At 49.8% G+C, this 25,585-nt stretch overlaps 1 protein-coding gene across 3 annotated transcripts; it reads right to left on the bottom strand.

The window, feature by feature from the left end:
* Positions 1-263: 263 nt before the first annotated feature.
* Positions 264-25,328, bottom strand: STRA8 (stimulated by retinoic acid 8). 3 transcript variants are annotated; one of them, XM_059885944.1, is made up of 9 exons: positions 25,043-25,328; positions 19,187-19,402; positions 15,272-15,347; positions 14,575-14,659; positions 10,634-10,849; positions 9,564-9,840; positions 5,698-5,771; positions 3,585-3,696; positions 264-498 (listed from the first exon to the last, which is right to left on the bottom strand). In XM_059885944.1, the coding sequence occupies exons 2-9, from the start codon at positions 19,367-19,369 to the stop codon at positions 424-426; spliced, it is 1,098 nt and encodes a 365-aa protein (XP_059741927.1). In that variant the 5' UTR covers positions 19,370-19,402; positions 25,043-25,328; the 3' UTR covers positions 264-423. The 3 variants fall into 3 exon arrangements, with proteins under 3 accessions (XP_059741927.1, XP_015326231.1, XP_059741928.1); XM_015470745.3 differs by lacking the exon at positions 25,043-25,328 and adding an exon at positions 23,106-23,342; XM_059885945.1 differs by lacking the exon at positions 25,043-25,328 and adding an exon at positions 20,428-20,528.
* Positions 25,329-25,585: the final 257 nt, after the last annotated feature.

Genomic DNA, 25,585 nt, shown 5'->3' with positions numbered 1-25,585 from the left:
CTGGGCTTTTAGAGCTTGTAGGATGTGGGGTGGACGCCAGAGATCCCTAGAACCCATCAACACAATGCCCTGAAGCAGGTGTGCTGCAAGTACCCAGTGTCATGGGACAGATCCTGGCCGTCCTGTTCTTGAAAGACTCATGGCCTGGTCCTCGGGTGCATCTGGTACCCCGTGAAGAGGAGTACAGCAGGAGCAGGTGTGTGCCCTGCAGAAGGCCAGCACCTCATTCAAAACAACCCCAAAAGACTGACACACAACCACACTATTCTTAAATACTTTATAACAACCAGAAACTACAACCATCAAAATGCTTTCGGGGCAGCCCACTCCAAAACGCCAAGGCAGGGGCAACTTGGGCTGCCAGAACTCAAAGCCGGAGACCATCAGCCTCCTCCATCCCCTCCTGCTTCCAGCCCTCCCGCATCACAGATCTTCATCGTCAAACGTCTCTGTGCACCTCAACATTATCATCTCATCGTCGACAGGAAGGTCCGGTTCCTGCAAAACACCGGTAGAAGAGGATTCGAGTTTTATTTGAGGGCTCCAGGCATCAGGCGGGGGAGATGGCCCCACCATCTCAGGCATGCCTCCTCCCTCTGCTTCTCCCCCACATCTCTTTAGCGATATCTTCTCCTCCAGCTCCAGCCAGGAAGTTACGAGCAATGAGGGGCAAGGAGTCCATTTCCATTTCACTCGCCTCCGTACTCTACCGTCTCCAGAAGGGCTTCTCCTGGATACAGTAGAACTGGCTTCTCTCCTCTCCTGGGGATTTCTAAGAACCCATGAGCGAGACAGGGGCGATCTTAAAGCTTTATCCAAATGCCCTCAACAGAGGATGATGAATTATACCACGATGCACCCACCCATGGAATACTCTGCAGCTGCTTCCAATAAAAGGAATGGGCTCCTTCTCTGTGGGACACATGATTTCCAAAGAGCGCGGTCCAGAGCAGTGTGTATGGTGGGCTACCATTTGTGTCTGATGTGTGTGTGCTCAGTTGTGTCTGACTCCTTGCGATCCCATGGACTGTAGCCTGCTAGACTTCTCTGTCCCTGGGATTTTCCAGGCAAGAATATTGGAGTGGGTTGCTACTTCCTTCTCCAGGAGATCTTCCCAACCCAGGGGTCAAACCTGGGTCTCCTGCATTGCAGGCAGAGTCTTTACCCCTAGCGCCAACTGGGAATACCATTTGTATTTGATAGATTATATAAGTAGCTGGAGAATATTTCTGGATGACTGAATAAGAAACTGGTCATGACCATTGCCTTTGGGGGAGGGAATGCAATAGGAACAAGGAACACCGTTCATGGGTTAGCTATTTGGGGACCATTTTGAAAAGAAACAGCATTATGTTAATTTAGCAAGTGTTTCTCATTCCCTTAACAATGACACCAGCTACCTGATTCCCCATTACCCCTTCCCCTAAAAGTACATTCCTGGGTTTGTGTTATTCCTGCATATCCCCACCCCAGCAGAAAATCACCCCTGTAGTTCGTTAGCACTGCTAGTTAGGGGTTGATTCCCTTGGGCCTTGGGAAGCACCCCTAATCCAACCAACCATCTCATGGATGTGGGGCCAGATTGGGGGTGATTCTGAGAATGAAGCTCCAGAGAATGGTCCTCATCTGTCCTGCCCTCCTGATAGGGGTGGGCACATCAGAGCCAGAGTATCCAAGAGAGGGAAGAACTGGTCAAAGGAAAATCACCAGACCCCTTGTTTAGGGTGAGAATGGTGGCAAAGGTTGAGAAAAGGGGGAGCTGGAATGTGGAGGATGCCCCGAGGCTAAACATCAGGGGAAGGAGCCACACACTGGAGTCTGTCACAGAGTGCCTGAATGTCGTTCCAAACGTTCTGCTTCCTTCAGTCAGTTCAGTTCAGTCGCTCAGTCGTGTCCGACTCTTTGCGACCCCATGAACCACAGCACGCCAGGCCTCCCTGTCCATCACCGGCTCCCGGAGTTCACCCAAACTCATGTCCATTGAGTCAGTGATGCCATCCAACCATCTCTAAGCCCCTGCACACGATGATGAGGGACTCTTCAGCTGCAGATCTGTTAAATCGCTAGGCTGCTAGAGGTGTCTGCTGGGACTGGGTGCTGAAGTGTGTTGAGTAGCATTTCCCCCAGTTCACGCCCACCGGGAGCCTATTTGAAACTGGAGTCTGTGCAGATGTGATTAACTAAGGCTGTAAGCTGAAGTCATCCTGGATTTGGGGTGTGCCCTCGATCCAAACGATAGGTGTCCTTACACGATGAGAGGGACACAGAGATCACAGAAGACGGAGGCAGCGATGCACCTATAAGTGCAGGATCTCTGGCACTGCTGGGAGCACTGGGAGCTGGGAAAAGGCAGGAGAAATTCTCCCCTAGAGCTTTCAGGGGGAGCATGGTGGGTCAACACCGAAACTGGGCCTTCTGGGAGAATAAATTTTTGTTGTTTTAAGCCCCTGAGTTTGTGGTAATTTGTTACATGAGTCCTAGGAAACCAATACAGGCACTGGGATGAATGGGAAAGAGAATGCAGTTGCCCTCTTTACACACCCTGTACCAAGGCCTGAGGCCTCCCACATGAGGACACTCTTGGGCAGCTTGTTCAAGACACAGATTCCCGGGGCCACATCTCACAATACTGAATGGAAATCTTGAGTGCGGGGACGTCAGGAATCTGCATTCCAATGAGCTCCCAAGGTGAGTCAAGTCTGAGCACCTCTCCTTAACATGAGCTCCAGTCCTGCCAGTTCTTTCTCTCCTGCTCTGTGTAAGTAACGAAGTGGGGAAAACAAAGACTGTCCCATCCATCTGCTCTCAAAGCCTTGGTAAAGTGACCTGACTTCACTGTGTCCAGAGAAAGGGACTCAGTGGTCAGGGCTGGCAGCCAAGGGTTGGTGGGGGGTGCAGAGAGCCAACTGCAGGAATCGGCCTTGGCTCCATGTGGTCTCAGCAGAGGGAAGTGAAGGGTAAGCAGGAAAAGGGCCACATTGAAAAGCTGCCCTGATTACTTTTGGACATTTTCATCACTATCACGTACCTTTTAAAATAAACAGCTATATTTTTGCTAAATCAGTGGGAAAATCCATGGCTCTGAATCTGAAAGGGGCTGTCTTCTTGGCAGCTCATGAATAACCCCCTCCCTCCATGGAAACTTCCAGGAATGGACCTTCTAACCAAGACCCCCACAATGCATGTCACGGTGGGCTGCACAGTCAGCTTTTTGGAAGGAGAAATTAATATCCTTCAAAAGCTGACAGCAAATATTACCCCAGCGTCTCAGAAAATGATGAACTAGTTCAGCCTCTCAAAAGGCATCAAGGAATCACCCATGTAGGAATGCCTGCCAAGGGCCAGGCCTCTGAGGTCTGGTCCCTGCCTCAAGGCTCCTAGGCTCAGATGTGCCCTGAAGAGCATCCCTCTGCCTCGTCCCTGACATCCTCCTTCCACAAGGTGCATTAGACTAAAGTCAACTATCCATGGAAGAGCGTCCCCCCGTGGTGTGAACTGGGGGAGCTGCAACCAGTGCTCCCCTCCAGAGCCCACCATCTGAGGGGAGGCGAGCCAAGGCCTGACTGCACCCTGCTCCATCCTACCTGTTTGACCTGAGTGTCAACACAGCAAAAGTCTTTGAAAAAATCGACGATCTGCACGTAGAGATGAAACTTGTCCTCGGGTTTTTTTGAGTTGCAGACAGCCAGCGAGGTACTAACGGCAGAAAAGAGGAAGAAGCAGCAGTTAGAGGTAAAACTAACTTTTAACTTCTGCTTTGTTATTGCTGTTCAGTCACTAAGTCGTATCTGACTCTTTGGGACGCCATGGACTGCAGCACGCCAGGCTTCGCTGTCATTCACCATCTCACGGAGTTTGTTCAAATGCATGTCCATTCATTCGGTGATGCCATCCAACCATCTCATCCTCTGTTGCCCGCTTCTCATCCTGCCCTCAATCTCCACCTCTGCTTGCACCCTCTGAAAATATCTGGATTACAATGAGAACCAGACACTTTGAAGCACGCAGCTGGACCCTCCAGAAGGTTGCCCAGCGCCTTCTGTGGAAGATTTGCACAGCCCCAGTTCCAGCATCATGTCTGTAAGCTGCTGGGGAAGCAAGACTACAGGGAGGCTGGCCCATGGGTCCTAGTTCAGTGTTCTGAGCTGTGGCCTGGGGAACAAGGAGCAAGATTTCCTCTCCACCCAAAGTCAGGCTCTGCTCCCACCCGTGACCTCCCAGGCTCAGGAAGCACAGGGCACGATCGAGGTCAGTCCCTTGACATGCCTCTGGCTCAGGAGGTCTAAAGTGAAACGCCAGCCCTGGCACAGACGGCTTCCCTGAAGATTCTTTTCCTGCTGTTTCCTGGGACAAGGGGAGAAGCCCACCAACGGGACTGTAATCAGGCCTGGACAGCTGGTGGTGCTTTGACCTCACTTCCTGCTGGAATGAGGCCTCACAGTCAGCTTGGGAACCCTGGCAGCAACCCCTCTGCCTTTTCTAGGGAAAGAGAAAAAAAAGAATTTTTTTTTTTCCCTGATTGGTTGTTTTCTGTTCCACCAGCAGGATGAGGAGTTAACAAAATTATTTGCCAAGTACACTTTGGCCACTTTTCAACCAAATTGTGTTCACAGCCCAATCCCAACAAAGAGATAGCAATGTCTGTCTCCAGATGGTTTCAGGAAAATCAAACTTTATACAGCCGGGAAGAGTCACCACGGAAAATCGCTTTGAGATTTTGGGCATGTCAGGCTGGGCTGGGGGTGGGGGACGGGGTGGCAGTTGAGTTGCAAATGCTGACTTCTAATCTGTCTGCAGGCTGCCAGGGCTCTGGGCTGGAGCCACAAGCCTCAGAAAGAATGGAGATGTTCTTTGGGATCATGAGAACATGAATGTCACCTCATTCCCAAGGCTACATGTTCTTGCTTCATTTAAAAAAAAATATGTTATTTATTTGGCTGTGTGGGTCTTACTAGCAGCACGCAGGATCTAGTTCCCTGACCAGGGATTGATCCTGGGCCCCTGCTATGAGTGTGTGGAGTCTTAACCACTGGTCACCTCTTTTTAACCAGGTATCTGAGGGGGCTGTGCCTTTAGGCTGTAAGACCACAGCTTTTCAAAGTAGCAACGATATTTTAGTCCTAAACTCTCTCTTTCTGAGAAAACACAACTGTTTTTTATGTGTGTGTGTGTGTGTTTAAAAAAACCAAGCTGCTTCTTGTTTTAAAATCTCCCCAGATGCTCTTCTGACTTCAGGGGGTCATCCCTCCTTCTACATCCTTCCCATCAGCACTGTGAAAACAGCTTCTCCCCTTGTGCAGCTCAGAGACTCTGTCACTCACCCCAAGGCTCAGGCGTGGGGCTTGTTTCCATGTTGGCCCAGACTCTCTCTGTCCACCTCTCAAACCAGACTGACTGCTGTAACCCATCCACAGCCACCTCACCCCAGGAGACAGTGCAAACCACCTAGAGTTGACAACTCGCTGATGTATCTCAGCCTGGATCACAATGGGAGAATGGTCTCTGCTGAAGAAGCCCCAGAGAAGATCCTCCCCAGGGCAATGGCACAATCCTAGGACCAGCCTTTTCTGAATCACAGGAAAAAGTGGATTTCCAAGAACTTCCGCTGAATTATGCTCCCCTCTGAGAGGCTGCACGGGAGAGGTTCCCAAACACCCCAACAGGGACACCCACACACAGTCTCATACCCCTCCTCACCTGGGGCTAGATGTGCCTGGAGCTTCACTTTTGTCCAGGAAACTTGCCACATTGAAGGCATCTTCAAAAAGGATCTGAAAGAAACCACAAAACTTCACATGTCAGAAATCCACCACACTCTGATGTTTGCTCTGGGCTGCCGAGGGATAGAAAGGCTCCCTACCTTTTGTCCCCAAAGGGGTGCATGTTAAAGCTGAGGCCCAAACCCAGGGTCTCTGCTTGGTGACCTTTACAGGGGATGAATATTAAGTTCTTGACCACCCAGAAAAAACTGCCAACCCCAGAGAGTGGCTGAGAGATGGGGAAGCACTGGGGACCATGGTCTCCTCTTTCTAAAGAGGGTGGGAGCTTAGGTGGGAGAGGCAACAGCCAGAGGTGAGCCTCTGTTTACACAGGAAAGGGCTCATCTACACCGCCCGAGGGACAGACTGAGCCCCCCATCCACAATCTAGCAGTTTCATTCTAGGGGAACAGAGGTTCAGGGGCTCGGGGGTTAGGTTGCAGAGAGCCCACTCCCAGGGTGGATATGCCACAGTCAACCCGCTCCCTCCCACGTCCCTGCCCCAACCTCACTCCACCTCGGGAGTCCCTTGCAGTCACACCAGTCACTTGGGGTGCTTGTTAAAAACAGATTCTGAGCCATCCCCTCAAAGACTCGGATTCAGTGGGTCTAGAGTAATAGCCAAGTGCCTGCCTTTTAACTAAACTCCACTTGAGAAGCCTGGAGGGTCAACAATAAACTAGAGACCAAAGGGCAGAGATTTGAAAGAAAAAATCTGTGATAAAGGATGCAATCCTTAGAGCAGGAACTAGGCATCCTGGATAGGTCCTCCCACACACTGGGCCTCGTCTGTGAATTGGAAGGACTGGATGAGGCGACAGTAGTTTTCCATGCCTGGGTCCTGATGTCTAGGAAGCCTCCCAGAGAATGGGCCATCCTGGGCTGTGCACTGGATCATAGAAAAAGCTAAAGATTCCAGAAAAGCATCTGCTTCATTGACTACTTCAAAGGTAAAGCCTTTGACTGTGTAGATCACAACAAACTGTGGAAAATTCCTAGAGATGGGAATACCAGACCACCTTATCTGCCTCCTGAGAAACCTGTATGCAGGTCAAGAAGCAACAGTCAGAACTGGACATGGAACAATGGACTGGCTGCAAATTGGGAAAGGAGTACGTCAAGGCTGCATACTGTCACCCTGCTTATTTAACTTATATGCAGAGTACATCATGTGAAATGCCAGGTTGGATGAAGCACAAGCTGGAATCAAGATTTCTAGGAGAAATATCAATAACTTCAGATATGCAGATGACACCACCCTTATGGAAGAAAGGAAAGAGGAATTAAAGAGCCTCTTGATGAAGGAGAAAGAGGAGAGTGAAAAAGCTGGCTTAAAACTCAACATTCAAAAAATGAACATCATGGCATCTGGTCTCATCACTTCATGGCAAATAGCTGGGGAAACAATGTACACAGTGAGAGACTTTATTTGGGGCTTTCCAAAGCTCCGGTACTTTGGCCACCTCATGCAAAGAGTTGACTCATTGGAAAAAGACTCTGAGGCTGGGAGGGATTGGGGGCAGGAAGAAAAGGGGACAACAGAGGATGAGATGGCTGGATGGCATCACCGACTTGATGGATGTGAGTTTGAGTGAACTCTGGGAGTTGGTGATGGGCAGGTAGGCCTGACGTGCTGCGATTCATGGGGTCCCAAAGAGTCAGACACGACTGAGCGACTGAACTGAACTGAAAATCACTGCAGAGGGTGACTGCAACCATGAAATTAAAAGACACTTGCTCCTTGGAAGAAAACCTATAACAAATCTAGACAACAGAGACATTACTTTGCCAAGAAAGGTCCGTCTAGTCAAAGCTATGGTTTTTCCCATAGGGATGTGCCAGCTGGACAATAAAAAAGACTGCTGAAGAACTGATGCTTTCTAACTGTGGTGCTGGAGAAGACTCTTGAGAGTCCTTTGGACACCTAGGAGATTAAACCAGTCTGTTTTAAAGGAAATCAACCCTGAATATTCATTGGAAGGACTGATGAAGTTGAAGCTCCAATGCTTTGGCCACATGATGCGAAGAGCCAATTCGTTGGAAAAGACCCTGATACTAAGGAAGGATAGAAGGCAGAAGAAGGGGACAACAAAGGATGAGATGGTTGGATGGCGTCACCGACTTAAGGGACATGAGTTTGAACAAACTCCAGGAGATAGCGAAGAACACGGAAGCCTGGCGTGTGCAGTCCAGGGGGTCACAAAGAGTCGGATACAACTGAGTGACTGAACAACAAGGGCTGTTCCCCCAGCATCAGAGGCAAACGGAGGTTCTCTGACTCGAAGACTCCCCAGAGAGACACCGGACATCTCCTCAAAGAAACCACCTGCTGTGGAACGTCTGAAAAGTCAGGGCAAAGCAGGGGCGTGCTGCATGCAAGCTGAATGTCCTGCAAAGCACTAGATTAGGAGCAGAGAAGCAAAGAACTGCCCGCCCCGCTAGAGCACGGAAGGAGAGATGCGGCCCCAAGTGGGAGCAGCAGCCTTCCGCGGCTGTCCTAATTCTGGAATAGCAGCTGAGGAGCCCACTTTGATCTCAGCGCTCAGCGACCGCTAACGCCCACCAGCGCGCCGCTTCGCTCACCATGACCGGGGTTAACAGCCTGAACTCCGAGCATTTACAGTAAAGGCGTGGGTACCTCCGCTCTATTCCCTAATGCTCTGTGGGGTGGGAGGGAACTGACCCGCTCTCAGGTATTGGTCCTGATTGGTCCAAACGGAATTCTATCTCGGTTATTCATTGGCTCAGTAATCTGACAATCTATACAATTCTGACCAATGAGAGGACAGGAGAGGGAGGGTGGAAATTTCTGGAGATGTTCCTCCTTGATGCTTAAGAAAGAGCCAGAGGCAGTCTTTTCTCTTGCCTGATGTAGAGGATGTATGGATGTGAGAATTGGACTATAAAGAAACCTGAGCACCGAAGAATTGATGCTTTTGAACTGTGGTGTTGGAGAAGACGCCTGAGTGTCCCTTGGACTACAAGGAGATCCAACCAGTCCATCCCAAAGGAAATCAGTCGTGAATATTCATTGGAAGGACTGATGCTGAAGCTTAAACTCCAATACTTTGGCCACCTAATGCGAAGAACTGACTCCTTGGAAAAGATCCTGATGCTGAGAAAGATTGAAGGCAGGACGAGAAGGGGATGACAGAGGATGAGATGGTCGGATGGCATCACCGACCCAATGGGCATGAGTTTGAGTAAACTCCGGGAGTTGGTGATGGACAGGGAGCCTGGCGTGCTGCAGTCCATAGGGTCGCAAAGAGTTGGACACAGCTGAGCAACTGAACTGAACTGAACTGATGCAGAGGAGGAGGAATAATAACTTGATTGCTACCGGCCGCCATTCCACAATTATACCCTGTGCGGGAAATGGGGAGGGCGGGAAAGGTGAGATGCCAGCCTTGAGAGGAGGCAGAGCAGGGAAAAGGAAAGAACCGAATCTACGACCACCTGGCTGGGAGACGTAGCGGAAGTCCTCCTGCCGTGCTGGCCCTCCCGGGTGGGCAGAGTACATCACCTCTTGGTTAAATGAGCGAGTACCTGAAGCTGAAAAAATCCGACTGGATACAGCCTTCTAAGCCATCTCTTCTATAATCCCCATGGAAAGACCAGGAAGGTAACAGGAGAAAAATAAATGTTCTGTGGTTGTGCATATATGTCGGGAAAATCAGAAACGTACCACGCCAGCATCCAGACAGCACCTCCAGCTGTGGGAACCCTGCTAACTTCCCCGGGCGTCTCCAGGCACAGGTGATGGAGTCATTCCTATCCACCCTTTCTCACCCGTGGGTCGGCTCACCTCCTCAGGGGTGGAGATCAGCGAGCAGCTGGCCCCCTGGCTGTCAACCCCGCTGTCCTTCACGCTGCCCTCGGGGCAGGCCGGCTCTGGACAGGACCCCACGAGGCCCTTCTGTGTCCGCTCCAAGGCCTGCAAGATGAAGGTCTTCCTCTCCTCCGAGAAGGTCTGCCACAGATGGGAGATGGCCGCGGACACGATGGGGAGTGTCACCTCATTGGAGGAGATGAACTCGTTCCTGATCAGAAAGTCCATCGTCCTCTTGTAAAAGTTGAGGTATCTGCAACCAAAAGGGCAGTGACCCCCAGACTTGAACCAGCAGTCCAAGGTCCCCCGACTCGGGGCGGCTCCTTGGGATCCCGTGGTGGGGAGTGGGGCGGTGAAGAGCACAGGCCTTGCCCCGGGCTGTGGTTCACCAGGGACTCAGCCTCACTAGTCTCTGCCAGCCCTGACCCTAGCAGTGCAGAGCCAGCTTGGGGGCCACAGGCGACTTCGTTTTGTGTTTTGGGGTCCCTTCCTAAGTCCTCCCAGCGCCCTCTGTGAAGCTCACTGCCCGACAGAAGAGAGGATGAGAGGCAGGGCAGGCTGACTCTCTCACCAGGGAAACATGGCTTCAAATTTAGAGCCCAGGAATATGCAGACATGATATGAGCTCGCTTAAATTTGGAAGCTGTGGAGTAAGCCTCTTTCTGTTGGGCCAACTCCTCCAAGCCCACATACAAGGATGTGTTCAGCCTTGAGTTTGCGGAGGAGCAGTGAATAGCAGGTGGAATCTGGGTTAGCCATTCACTGCTTCCCTTGCTCCAAGACCAGTAATGCTGCGGGGGTGGGGAGGCACTTTAGCCCTCAAATCCCAGCAGACCCCCACAGTGTCACCCCAGATAAAGTCAGTCTAAGGAAATACAGTGCATGTGCTGTGCAAATGTGGTTTCAAGACTTTCTCTAGCCCCTCTGCCAACCCCATCCCCAAGCCCTTCCTGTGTGGAAATCTGGAGGGCCCGTGACTCAGGGCCTGCAGGCTGCTCCCACTGGAGCACTTGTCCCCTTCCCCATGGGCACCAGGCCTTTCACACCGTTCAAATTCCAACAGGTCTGGCAGCAGAGTGACGGAGGAGCGTGAGAGCTCCACTTTTTTCTCCTGTTCCTCCTCCACCTCCTCATCCTCTTCCTCCTCTTCTTGGTCTTCCTCCTCCTCCTCCTCTTCTTCTTCCTCCTCAACATCCTTCCCGGCTGCCTCGATGGAGCACCAAGTGTCTGAGCCTTTCCAATGAACTTTATTTGACACCAGACTGGGGAGGAAATAGAAACAAGACATTTACAGACTAATTTCCCTCATGAACATCAAGACTAAACATTTTAACACAGTTTTAGCATATTTTATATATGGCAATGGCACCCCACTCCAGCACTTTTGCCTGGAAAATCCCGTGGACGGAGGAGCCTGGTGGGCTGCAGTCCATGGGGTCGCTAGAGTTGGACACGACTGAGCGACTTCACTTTCACTTTTCTCTTTCATGCATTGGAGAAGGAAATGGCAACCCACTCCAGTATTCTTGCCTGGAGAATCCCAGGGACAGAGGACCCTAGTGGGCTGCCATCTATGGGGTCGCACAGAGTCGGACACGACTAAAGTGATGCAGCAGCAGCATATATATTATATCTGTGCATAAGTGGGCTTCCCCATTGGCTCAGTGGTAAAGAATCCGCCTGCCAATGCAGGGGACACAAGACACACAGGTTTGATCCCTGGGTCAGGAAGACCCCCTGGAGTAGGAAATGGCAACCCGCTCCAATACTTTTGCCTGGAAAATCCCATGGACAATGGAGCCTGGTGAGCTACAGTCCATGGGGTCGCAAAGAGTTGGACCTGAGCAGGCAGGCAACATGGTCCTCTTACCCTACCTACTCTACCCTGCTGCTGCTGCTGCTGCTAAGTCACTTCAGTCGTGTCTGACTCTGTGTGACCCCATAGACGGCAGCCCACCAGGCTCCCCCGTCCCTGGGATTCTCCAGGCAAGAACACTGGAGTGGGCTGCCATTTCCTTCGCCAATTCATGAAAAGTGAAAAGTGAAAGGGAAGTTGCTCAGTCGTGTCCGACTCTTCGCGACCCCATGGACTGTAGCCCACCAGGCTCCTCCGTCCATGGGATTTGCCAGGCAAGAGTACTGGAGTGGGGTGCCATCACCTTACATATGTATAAATACATTATGACCCAGTGAGGTTTATCCTAGGAATATGAGATGGCTTATTCAAGCTTTGAAAACCAATCGGTGTAGCTTACCATATCAACAGACTAAAGGAAAAATATTAATTTCAATATGTGCAGAAAAGCACTTGGCAAAATTCAACATTCATTCATGGCTTTTAAAAACTCTCAGCAAACTAGGAATAGAAGGGAATTTCTTCAACCTGATAAAGAGCATCTATAAAAAGCCTATAGCTAACAGCATACTTAATAGTAAAAGATTGTTTATCTGCCAAGATCAGGAACAAGAGAAAGATGTCCTCTCTTACCACTTCTATTCAAAATTATGCTGGAGATTATAGCCCATCCTATAAGGTGAACTAAAGAAATGAAAGGTGTACAGACTGGATAGGAGGAAATAGAACTGTGTTTGCCGACAATGTGATTATCTATGCAGAAAATCCCCAAGAAACTAAAAATGTGTGGCCAGAACTAAGAAGGAAGCAAGGTTTCAGAATACAAAGTCGATATACAAAACCCAATAGTATTTCTGTATACTAGCAATGAATAACTGGAAATTGAAATTTTAAAAATTAGCATTTACAGTAGCACCCAAAATCATGGTTAAATATTTGGGTTTAAACTAAAAGCTCCACCTAGAAAAGAAAGCAATGAATAAATTGGACTTCGAAGTTTTTAATTCTGCTCTTCAGAAGACAGTTTTAAGAGAATGAAACAATATGACACAATTTGGAAAACCAGGACTTATACCCAGAATCTCTTCATACTGATAGGAATAATCCCCAAGGTATCAGATTGAGTTAAAAAGCAAGTGCACCAGAAGGAAACAGGAGGGGTCTCAGTCTCTCGCTCTCTCTCTTTTTGTTTAATTTCAGAGTGGAAGAAGTCTTTCTGCTATTTACCTGACATCAGGTGCCATTGTAGATAGACAGATTAGACTTCATTTTTGCATGGACAAAACAAAAAACAGAAATGCTGGAATAGTAAAACAACCAACCAAGGTATGATTGTTTGTAATCTATATACTAGAAGGAGAGCTGATTTCTCATGATACGTAAAGTGCTTCTACCACTAAACAAGAAAAAGACCAGCAACCGAACAGGAAAATGGGCAAAAAATAGGTTAAAAAAAAAAAGCTTCCAGGAAGGGAAATACAAATGACCCTGAACAAAGGCACTTAAGCATATTCATAATTTAATTAATTAATTAAAAATATAATAATTATAAAATGCAATTAATCTAGTCCTCTACTGGTAGCACAGTTTTAATTATTGCAGTTTTATAATAATTCTAGCGAAAAATCTTCCCTAATTAATATGATTCTGAAAGAAATTTAGCCATCCACATGCGGGTGATACGAGTATTAATAAGATTTTAGTATGTCATAGTGTTCATATGTTAAATCAGGAGGGAGAGCATGGCTTACGTAATAAATGGGGTGTGGAGTCAATAGCTAACATCTGCCTCACTGAGATCAACTCCCAGGCTGATTTCTAGGTGGGGCCAGTCTGATTTGTAAAACATGGCCACAAATACCCTGCCACGTATACTCAACACACACATGTGCATGCTCGCGCACACACACACACACCACTTGCCTTTTCCCCTCCACATGACGAAACTATGGATTATGATTATAGGTGATTACATCCTTCTTAATACTTTTCTGTATTCCCACAGTGTCTACAATGTGAATTTAATTAAATCATTTCTCTCCTGATTATTTCCTTTAGGATATATATATATATATAGTACACACTCGCTGTTTAAAAAAACTGGAAATACAGAAAAACACAGAGAAGACAATATAAGAAATCAGTAACCCCGCCCCAAACGAGGGGGACATCATCACTTGGCCTCCGCGGGTTGTCGGGAGATTCTGATCACAAGCCGTGTGCAGTCCCCTTTTCAGAGTGAGTAAAATTGTTTGCACACATACTCCGGCGCCTCCTCGGAGGCCGGTCTGAGCGCACACCATGCTGGGAACGCCCTGGCGCCACCAGAGGTGACGAGGGCCCGGCCACTGTGCCCAGAGTCCAGGCCGCGCTTGGAGCAGCTGCGCAGGGTAAGGTGGTGCGGGGCCTGGGCCACCCTTTGAGAGCACAGCAGAGACGGAGGCTACACAGTGCATGTCAAAAGGTGTGAGCATTAAATGTCCCACGTGAGATCACAGAAGTGTGGGAGAGACGTTGCTCAGGCAGCCTCTCTTGTCTGAGTGTGCTGTTACAAACGAGGTTCCCCTTTCAGCACCCCTTCCCCTTGCAGCACCCGCATCTACTACTTTTTCCTTTCTTCTCTGACATCCTTTTTAGCTTTTCTTAGGTTCCTGTGAAGCTAGAAAGTAGGCAGAGATTTAGATTTCCCTTATCTTCTTATGTATCCTTTAGTAAAACCATTAGGTAAGTTTTTCTTTTAAGCTATAGTACTATATGAATACTGTGATCTCATTTCTCTAGAAAATAATGTGCAAATAAAAAAAATGAGGATATTCTTTATGATTAACATTGATTTTCTTTGGGTGGTGAGATAAATACTTTCATGTTCTTTTTCGGGTACTTCTGTTCTTTTTGACATTTTCTGTTAATAAGTAGCATTATTTTTATATTCAGGAAAAATCCAATACATGTGATTAGGATAAAACAGAGAAGAGAACTCTCCAGCACAAAGCTGTTCTAAATAGATTAAGCAGTGCCTCTCACTCTGTTCTGCATTCTGGAGGGGAGGGTGGGCTGCCGAGCCACAGCAGAACTTTCTGCTGTGGTAGAAGAGCGGCACGTCCTCAGTTTCCTGGTGCTTGGGGGTCTTACCTGGGGTTTCTGGAGTACATGCTGGCATATTTTTTCTTGGCCTCCTCTAAGCTGTTTGCATTCCCATCCTCCAGGTTGAAATATCCTATCAAGGAGTTGAAGGCAAGGGTCACACGTGATAAAGTTGGGACTTGGTCCAGTCTCTCCTGCCTTTCTGGACTGTATGGACCATGGGTGGTCACTGAGCCCACCTAGGTTCAGTGTTAGGGGTCAAGAGCCCAGTTTCACCTCTCTTTTTAGATGGGAGGGGACAGGGACAGGGGAAGAGCTTCTTGATCTGGCCCTTCTCAGTCAAGGCATGGAGAGCACCCCTTTGAGAATTCAGCTTCCACTGACTCATGAAACCCCAATGTCCAGCCTGAGGGCCAAAGAAGGGAGACAGCTTCTGCCCTTTGCTTTCGAGTTGGACAGCCCCGGTCCACTTCTCTGGCCTCTCAAGAGGAGGTCAAGCACCTGGGAAGAACTCCTCTTGCTCACACAGCCTGCTGACATTTGTCCGTCCTGCCAGACCCTAAGCTCGCTGAGGACAAGGGCATGGATCTCATCGTACCCCTGGCCCAAGCACAGTGCCTGGCACACAGTAGGCTCTCAGTAAATACATGTTCACTTGGCTTACCCCAATCTCTCTGTTTTCAACAGAAAAAACCAACAAGCCCTACCTTGGGAGGCAGAGGGGTGGCAGGTATGGATTGCTTACCTTTCAGCTTCAGCAGATTATCCAAAGTTTGTTCCAGTTCCTGAATATGATTCTTCGCCTTATTCAAAACTTGCCACTGAGGACAGAGACAGACAGTGCGGAGAAGCCAGCCTCCCCCCCACAGAGTTGGTTTTGTGGACACGGAAGCCCCTTTCCTGGCCTAGAGCTACCCCACCTCGGGTGCGAAGTCTCAGTCTTTGACATCGTCGACAGAAAGGGTAGGAGTTAGTTCCGAGCCACAGAAGGCACATCATTTACTTTGTATTCTGGGAATGATTCTCACAGAAATACCAAAGCATTTGGAAACCATTAAGCTGTGTTCAGCAGACAGTTAGGGCTGCAAAGGACTATAGACGCGCTGTGAAGTTGGGATGGACAATGTCTGCAGAGGCAGCACAGAGCCCCCTCCTCCCCCCATTAACTTCTGATCACTTCGCACAGTGTGCTACAGGCGGGTTAACAGTAAATGTACTAGTTTAGTACTAGTAAATGTACTGCTGCTGCTGCTGCTAAGTCACTTCAGTCGTGTCCGATTCTGTGCGACCCCATAGACGGCAGCCCACCAGGCTCCCCTGTCCCTGGAATTCTCCAGGCAAGAACACTGGAGTGGGTTGCCATTTCCTTCTCCAATGCATGAAAGTGAAAAGTGAAAGTGAAGTCGCTCAGTTGTGTCCGACTCTAGCGACCCCATGGACTGCAGCCTACCAGGCTCCTCTGGCCATGGGATTGTCCAGGCAAGAGTACTGGAGTGGGGTGCCATTGCCTTCTCCCAGTAAATGTACTAGTTAGTAAAAATACAAAAATGTATTTTTGTTTGCCAAATGCATACATTCTAGTTGACCTAAAGTATCAAGTGCTCTGTCAACTTGAACTATGAATTTACTGTCCTGCAAAAATAGAAGCACAAGCATTTCCTTGCTCCCTCCTTCCCTTTCTTCACCACTGGATATAACATTATTCAAGTCAAAATGGTAACTGCAAGATTATGCAACAATGAGAAACGCTGAATATTGTGTATTATGCAGACCGCCCAGTGCCTGTGAGGAGTCCCAGACCTTCCTCAGGCACGCACAAGGGCAAAGACCTGCATGCCCAGCCCGGGGTCACAGAGTAAACAAAACTGCCCTGCTTTAAGGCCGCTGACATTCTAATAGGGAAGGTGAGCGTGGAGACAACCACTCATCACACAGAACACACAACAGCTCCTCTTAACAGGAAAATTCGGTAAGCACCGCAGAGGACTGTGGGAGCACCCTGCAGGGGAGGTGGAGGGACCCACCCTCCTGGAGGCCCAACTGAGCCCCACTGGTGCGTGAAAAGGAGACTGGAGGGCAACTAAAGGTACCCCACTCTGCAGACCCATGGGACGGCGACAGGAGACCCAGCAGATCATGGGGATCTCGAACTGCTCCTTTAGAGCAGGGCCCCTGCCGTCCTACACCATCTGCTGGCCCCTGTCCCGGGCTCAGAATTATACTGTTGGGTCAGCAAGGACTCTGTCCACTCTCAGGATACCTGGGGCCAACAGGCTGCCCAAACCCCAGGCTTGGGAGGCGAGGACTTTCCATCCCTCTGGTCTAGGACGGTCACCTGTGTCCGCGCAGCACGGCCACCCCATGCCCTCCTTGCAGTCTGACTGCGTCACCTGGGCCAGAACAGAGCCACATAGGCCAGGTGCCGTTCACTGCAACTCTGTTTCTACAACATTTTTGGCAGGCTGATTTTCTTAGGACCTTTGTCTGAGTTGAATTATGTCCCCCTAAAAAAAGATGTGTTGACGTTCTAACCCCAAGCCTGTGAGCGTGACCTTATTTGGAAGCAGGGCCTTTCTCGAGGTAATCAAGTCAACGTGTGGTCATGAGGGTGGGCTCTAACACAGTATGACCAGTGTCCTTATAAAAAGGGGAAATTCAGACACAGAGACAGATACACACAGTGACTGGAGTGACGCCTCTGTAAGCCAGGGAACGCCAAGGATTGCCAGCAAATGGCAGAAGCCAGAAGAGGCAGGAAGTGTTCTCCCCTAGGGCAGTCAGAGCGAGCCCGGCACCTGGATTTTCAACCTCTAGAGGCTAGACCTTGAGACATTTCTGTTGTTCTAAGCCACCTCGTGTATGGTATTTTGTTTTGGCAGCCACAGAAAACTAGTACGACCTTGCTGCCACACATGTGTGCATCTCACTCTAGGAAGGCAAATCCTTTCTGCATGGACACTACAAACGCAAAATTCAGTGTTCTGCCTCCAGGAGGAGCGCAAAGGAAGGACAGGACAGAAGATATTTGATTTCCAGGCTGCCCCCTGGCTGTGCCATCCCAGGCAAATAGTCTAACTTTCTGGAGCCTCAGTTTGTTCCTCTGCAGAGTGAGGGTGACATGAACAGAGCTGGGAGGAATAAATGAGGTGATGCACGGGGAAACGATACTAGCATTCTAAACCACCTAGGACCGTGCTATGCTTTTCATGCTCTTTCTTGTTAAACTCCACGGCAGGCCTCAGGAAGCCGTGACTGGTGTCCCTGTTTAACTGGTGTGTTAACTGAAGCCTAGCCAGGAACCTACCTCACGTGGACTGACGCCACTTAACAGGCAGGCTCTCCACCACCACATCGTGAGGTATAAATTTTCAGGGGTGCAGAGGGTTTTCCTCTAGATTTACTTGCACTCCTTACTGCCAGCCCCCAGTACCTGTTTTTTCCTTCAGTCATGCTGCCTGTCTGCACACTTCGTCACTGGCCAGGGGCCTTGGGGTTGTTGTGCACCCCTGGACGCATGTCACCCAGGGGACACGGAGCAGAGTTGTTCTGGACAGGCTCTTTGCTGAGAGGCCCAGATATGGGCCTCTGAGGTCAGGCTAGTGCGCAGTGAGTAGGTAAGGCACGGCTCTCAGGCTTTAGCCACATGCAGCAGCAGACAGAGTGCTGTGAGGCATCCACAGCTGGATGTCGGGCAGAGGAGCAGCCCTCCCCCACCCCTCACCCCCTACACCCTTCTAGAGGAGCAGGTGGGAGCTCTGTTGAGATTCTTCCTGCCCCCCTTGGATCCGGGCACAAGGGCACTTGGGGCACCTTCCTCTGTTTTCCACAGAGGCTCTGGCCCTGTGCCCACCGGTGGTGGGGGGCAGTGCTCTTCTGTTCACCTGCTCTGGAAACAGCACCAGCCCAGACGGAAACCCACAGTTGCAGGGCAATGGGCTGGTCCAGAGAGATGGACGGTGGAAAGAGGGCCTGGCCTGGATCCCCAAACCTGGCCTCTCCCTGGCAGCTGGCAGGTCCTGTCTGAATTCCAGTTCCCTCCGTTAAAGAGGGTGAGGGGCCTTGAGGCTAGCGCAACCTCCCCCACGTTGGAGACCTCCTGATTGCTCCCTCTGGTGATACCAACTCCATCCTTCCATCACCACCCTAACCCACGAGAACCTTCTGTGCTCCGCCAGAGACACCAATCAGCAGTACAGTAGCCCAGGAAGGAGAAAGACAGAATTAAGATCAGGAAAAGACAAATGCTTACCGGGAGAGTCCTGCCACCTAGGGAAAGACCTGGTGAGTGCATGAAACCTGAGGGACTCACATCCGCCTGTAGTGGGGGGTGTGCTTTGGGGTAGAGGGAGTTGTGTGTATTGCAGTGGGAATGCAGGGTCTGGGCAGTGGCTGAAGGCTCACCACGGCCCACAAGAGGGACGGGCATTGGTATGGCCGGCTCACCTGGCCTCTCAGTGGGTCATTTCCCTCCTGAGGCCAGGCTTGTCCGCAGCGGGTAGGAAGGGCCCAGAGCAGACAGAGCCCCGTGAGGTGTCCACTGCGGGCTGCTGACCCACCCGAGCTGCAGGCCTCAAGGGTGGAGCTCCAGGCCAGTCCCCATCCTGGCTCCACAGTCTTCCCAGGTGTGGGAGCTTTTCCTCCCTACCCTCGGTCCCCGTACCTTTGAGGCTGTGAGATCAGAGTGGGAGTAAACAGCCTTCCTGAGGTTGCCGAAGAGCCCTGACAGGGTGGCTCGGTGGCGGGCCTGGGACAGGCGTCTGCGGGCCACCCGCTGCTCCAGCTCCTGGAGGACCCGGGGCATCATTCTTCTGCCGGCGTTGCCGCCTTTTCTTGCAGTCTCCATGAGAAGCTGCAAGGTGCTAGGCTTGGCTTGGCCCTAAATAGTAAAGGTAAAATATTAAAGAGAAAGGAAGGTAGATTGAAGCCAAAAGGGGAACAATTCCCAAGTAAAAGTTCCCAAACCAATGAGTATAATCGACAACAGATACACAATCAACCATAGGTGATACAAAACCTGTTATCGAAGCTCGACTCCCGAAAACCCAAGGTGCTCATACCTGACTGACAAAGAGCACTGCTGCTTTACAGCAGGAAGTCTCCAGGACCTTGCAGGTTCTCACTAGATACTTGTTAATTGACCACGGTGCCAAGGAGGCCAAGGAGGGCAGGCCACACCCTGAGGTGTCATTCTTTACAGTCTGTGAGGTGGGGCAGGTGTCTCCCAGCCCTGTGAAGTCTTTCCTACCCTGAGAAGGCACCCCTCTTTGGGCTGGGAGGACAGCCACAGAATCAGAGGCCCATCCAGCCTGAGGGCTAGTTTACATTAGAGGCCACCTTTTATAGTCTCCAATTTCCAGACACGGACAAATCTTTAATAGGAAGCAAAGTGAAACAGTGAAGTGAACAGGAAGCCCAGAGAAAAACAAGTGTTTCCCAGGTGGTAGTAGTGGTGAAGAATCTGCCTGCGATGTGGGAGACCTGGATTTGAACCCTGTGTCAGGAAGATCCCCCGGAGGAGGAAATGGCAACCCACGCCAATATTCTTGCCTGGAGAATCCCATGAACAGAGGAGCCTGGTGGGCTAGAGTCCATAGCGACGCAGAGTCAGACACGACTGAGGGACTAAGGACAGCACACAGTACAGGGAAAAACAAGAACCTTTTGAACTTAAGAATATGAGTCTTCTTTACCTGTTTAAATTAAAAAGAAATGCATGTGCCTGGATACCAGGGCATTTAGGTTGACATTTAGGCTGAGGTAAAAACACCAAGGTCCTCCCAGGATCTCAAATTCTCTAAATAAGTCTAGGAATATGAATGCCAAAGGCCTCTGGGCTTGTGGGGAGTCTAGAGCTCTCCTGTGCCAATGCTGATAATTTGACTTTCCTCTCAGGTTTCTTACCCAAACACATTCCTCTGGAAAGATCTGCCCGGCTGTGGAGAAGTTTGCCGCACCGGATGAGGGTGCAGTCCTCCGCCTCTCCTATAGGGGGCAGACGCTCCCACGAGTTGCTGCCTCCAGAGGCTGCCTCCACTGCCTGTCTCCCTTTTCTTTCCTCCTACTTAGAATGCCATCCCCCTCCCCCACCACCCCCCCCACGCCGCGACCTCCCACCCCTGGTTTATACCTGTCTAGAGTCAGCTTGTCCTTCAGTTCTCAATTTAAGCCCCAATTTCTCTGAGAATCTTTTCAGACCCAGGTCACACTGGCTTCTCATTTGAATCTTGTTTTGTCAGCAAATCAGTAAGATCCTTTGTCAGGATCCATGTATTCAGCATCTTAAGTGTCTCTCCGAGAGTGCATCAGAATAGATATAAGACAGGATAGCGGGTGGCAGAGGATGAGAGGGTTAGATAGCATTCTGACTCAATGCACATGAATTTGAGCAAACTCTGGGAGATAGTGAAGGACTGGGAAGCCTGGAGTGCTGTAGTCTATGGGGTCACAAGGAGTTGGACACAACTTAGCGACTGAACAACAACAAGGACAGCATTAAGAGAAAACCTTGGGGGCAGGGAGTAATAGTGCGTTGGACACTGACCCCAAAGTTCTCTCTGGATCCTAAGCATTTGCAGTCTCATGAATTCAGTTCTTGACAAGATTCACAGTGAGAAGCACATAGTTGAGAAACTTCAAAAACAATCTTTGAAGGTGATGCTGGCCAGCTCCATGTCAGACAGGTAGGGAAGGATTATACAGGGGCAAGAACCTGGATACCTTATTCTGACTCAGGAAACAGGGCATGTTTGGAGGGTGAGTGTGAATGTCTGGGCATCTGATACACATGAGAATTGGGGAACTCATTACAGGGACAGTAGGTGAAAGGAAGCTAGTCATATGAATCCACAGTGGGTAGGATGATGGAAGGTTGCTCCTAGAGATGGTACCCGGCCAATGAGACGAACCAGTGTGGGAAAAGCAGATGGATTATGGATTGGCACAAGACTAGAGCTCTAACTTTATGTTAACCAGCAATGTGACTATTCTATGAGCCAGGAAACCTGAAATCTTAATTTCTTTATCTGGATAAAGAAGGTGAAAAAGTCTTTAACTAGATTATAGTTTTAAGCTGTTCACCTTTAAGGTCACTGTCACAAGTCTGTGATCATTTGGAGCAAGGGCAAGCAACACAAGCTGCTCATTCTCCAGCAGAAGTGGAGTTAGAGCACACGGCAGCATGGGCAGCTGATGTGAAGGAATTCTGAGGACTGTGGCTCCTCAAACAAATGTTTACCAGGTACTTTGTGCACAGCCCATCCATTCTGCAGGAAACTAGGGCCAAAAATAGTATCAGGCATTTCAGAATGACCATAACTCTGAAATCTTTTCCTTTTAAAAAACTTTTTACTGTGCCTTCAGTCCTGTTCATTAGATCAGCCTGCTACCCATAACCTTCAGTCTCACAAAGTTAGAGGACAGCTTCATTGATGCATTCTTCTAAAAAGACATTTTGTGGAGGTTTGTATTCTCATGCCACAATTTTTTTTAATCATTATCACCTCTCCTATATAAAGCATACATTCACTATCAAAGACTTTCCTACTGAAACACCACTTAATACCCACCTAGAGTTAAACTTAAAAAAAAAAAAAAAAAACTCCCTAGGCTAAACTTAAAAAAAAAACTATGACTTCACCCTTTCCAAGTTTCGAAGTAACTTTCAATCATTTTAAATTATCAATCCCTAAAACATTTAAGTGTGAGCCAGTTGCATTAGAGCTTCCCAGGTGGCACTAGCAGTAAAGAACCCCCCTGTCAATGCAGGAGATATCGGTTTGATCCCTGAGTGGGGAAGATGCCCTGGCGGCGGGCAGCCTGTCAGGCTACAGTCCATAGGATCGCAAAGTCGGACAGGACTGAAGTGATTTCTCACACACACACACACACACACACGGCGGCGGGCAGCCTGTCAGGCTACAGTCCATAGGATCGCAAAGTCGGACAGGACTGAAGAGATTTCTCACACACACACACACACACACACGGCGGCGGGCAGCCTGTCAGGCTACAGTCCATAGGATCGCAAAGTCGGACAGGACTGAAGAGATTTCTCACACACACACACACACACACACACACGGCGGCGGGCAGCCTGTCAGGCTACAGTCCATAGGATCGCAAAGTCGGACAGGACTGAAGAGATTTCTCACACACACACACACACACACACACACGGCGGCGGGCAGCCTGTCAGGCTACAGTCCATAGGATCGCAAAGTCGGACAGGACTGAAGAGATTTCTCACACACACACACACACACACACAGTCTCATTAGCAAACCCTAAGCAAATGCATACAAGACACTGGATGTTTTGCAACCCACCAGTAGCTTCCTTTGGTACCCTATGCTTATAAGATCGTGTTAAAAAAAAAAAAAAAAAAAAACCCTCAGAATCATTCTCAGAAATCTGTTGGGTGTCAGGATGACATATACAAATGTACAAAAGTTTGGACCCAGACCTAAATGGCCACCTGTTTGGACCCACAAGTTTCAATCAGTAGCATGTATTACATAAACCACCCACAAGGCCAGTGCACTATTCTGGAGGTGAATGCGTGGCGTTTAGTCCACTCTCACCCTCGCAGGGAGATGAACACCTGGGCACACGGGCCGCGGGAAGCCATGCCAGTGGTGGCAGCGGGTCACCAGCCTCACATGCCAAACACAGTGTCTTCCCACTGGGCCCGACTTCAGCACAGGCGCGCGGACCAATCGCAGTGTGTCCCTGGGCCCACAGCCAATGAGGATGCGCGGTGGTGGACCAATGAGGTGCAGGCAGTGGAAGAAACAGTGTAACATATTGTCCGAAGGTGACACAAGGCGGCGGGGAGGGGGGCGGGGTGGGTTGACCTTTTCACCTCGCCGCCGACTCTTTTCCAAGAGAGGTCGAAGTGGGGCAGGGAGCGGATCCCTGTGTCACCACACGGGCTGTATGTACCCACCGAGGACTAAACGGATGTCCTTCGACTGGGTCCGCTGGCCTGACCTACAGCCCCAGTATCCTCATCTCTCAAACGGGGCTCTGACACCAGCCTGAACAGGGTTTCCCTGAGGCTTAGAGAGGACGTTGTCAGTACAGGGTCCAGAGCACAGGTTCCCTGTCTCGGGGGAAAGATGAGAGCAGGCAGATGTAAGGAAATAGACAGATACAAAGCGGGGGTTGTGTGTGTGTGTGGCGGGGGGGGGGGGTGGAGACCGGGGGATTGATGTTTTAAACTAGGGAAGAAGAAAAAGGGGTGGGCTGTGAGAGAGGTTGCACATAAGCGGCCTTTGAAGGTGGGATCAAAATAGCAAGAAGAAAAGAGAAACGGTGCTTATTTTCTGAGACGAGAGGAAACAGGTATTCTTCCAGCTTAGGCAAAAAAATAAATAAATAAAATTCATTTTTCCCCCAAATAGAGATTCGTGTGTCTAGGTGTCTTTCTACTTGAATTCCTGCTCCCCTGAATGTTTCGGGGATGGTCTGCTCCCACTCCTTCAGTTTGAGGCTAGAAGGTCCCAGCAGCCAGGCGCCCCTTGCTGCTCTTGGAACAAGCTGCTTCACCACGGGGAGGGGTGAACCTGAGGTCGAAAGGCCTCCTTCAGGGGAACTAGAGGCACTTGGATTTGGATTCTGACTGGGGATTTACCTCACAGTGAACGTGAGGACCATGAGATCTACCTAACACAGACAGACAGGGTACCTGGCCCCTCTGTGGATGCTCTTGAAATTCAGCTTCAGAGTTTGGTGGAACACTAAATTAAACCGTGTGTTATGTAGAAAGAAACTGTCACATGGAAGGCACCCAGGAAGAGCAAATTCTCCTCCTCCTTTTCAAGATAAATATTAAATATTCGTTTTAAAACAAAATTCTCCCTAGCCTGAGGCTCTGTCCCTTCTGGCTGTCCAGGACCCTGTGACCTAGGGTCATGGAGGATCCCTGAGGAACTGCTTTTCTCCCCTGCCCCCTCCTTTGTTTTTCCTCCCTGCCCCTGCTCCTTGCCTCCCAACACCAGTCTCAGAGTTGTTGAGACCCCTGTGCGACTGAGGGCATTCAAGAGCCTGTACAGTACTCTTGCCTGGAAAATCCCATGGACGGAGGAGCCTGGTAGGCTACAGTCCATGGGGTCGTGAAGAGTCAGACACAACTGAGCGACTTCACTTTCATTTTTCACTTTCATTTTTCACTTTCATGCATTGGAGAAGGAAATGGCAACCCACTCCAGTGTTCTTGCCTGGAGAATCCCAGGGACGGGGGAGCGTGGTGGCTGCCGTCTATGGGGTCACATAGAGTTGGACACGACTGAAGTAACTTAGCAGCAGCAGCAGCACACCTCTGTCTTGGAGAGCTTTATCTTTGCACTAAGAGGGCACACAGAGGTCCAGAAACCGACCTGCCCAGCCCTTTGTCTAGTCATCCCCTCTCCACCACTACCACACATGTCTGGCTCCCTGGATGTGGCCATTGAGGAGCAGGTCTGCACCCAGAAAAAATGCAGTCCTGGGGTGGGACGTTGCTGAGAGGGTTCCTTACCTGTCACAGACATATTTCTTTCTTGAAAATGAAGACCTCTGGCCCACCTCAGTCAGCCTTCCTCACTGCCGTGAGGCAGAAGGCTCTGCTCACGAACTCTGGGACCTCTAGGTGGCCTTCTCACCAGTTTTGGATATGATCAGAGTTCTCCCCGGTAACAGCCACACACAGACACAGCATCACCTTCTGACCCTGACTCCTCCCTCCCAGTACCAGAGATCCTGCCGTGAAATATCCCTCCTCATAGTAACATGGGTCCTGCCCCAAATACCTCCCCTGCCAAAGGAGCATAGATCCCGCCCTGAAATACCCTCCCCTCCACCAGCCCGAGAGCATTTCTTTCCCTCAGATAAGCTCTACAGCAGTCCCAACAGGGAGCCTTCTAAGGTTTCTGCATGATGACAGCCCACTATGGCCACCCGTGTTCTGCATCCTCAGCCCTAACTTTCTGGTTGGAGAAACAGCCTTTTTCACTTGTTCTCCATTGTTGGGGATGACATGTTTAAGATCATTTAAAAATCAAAATGGAGGAACTGTGATTCA

The sequence above is a fragment of the Bos taurus genome, chromosome 4 (genome assembly GCF_002263795.3).
Source record: "Bos taurus isolate L1 Dominette 01449 registration number 42190680 breed Hereford chromosome 4, ARS-UCD2.0, whole genome shotgun sequence".
Classification (NCBI taxonomy): Eukaryota; Metazoa; Chordata; class Mammalia; order Artiodactyla; family Bovidae; genus Bos; species Bos taurus.
The sequence above is the reverse complement of the archived record's forward strand: the minus strand, read 5'-3'. Positions and strand labels throughout refer to the sequence as shown.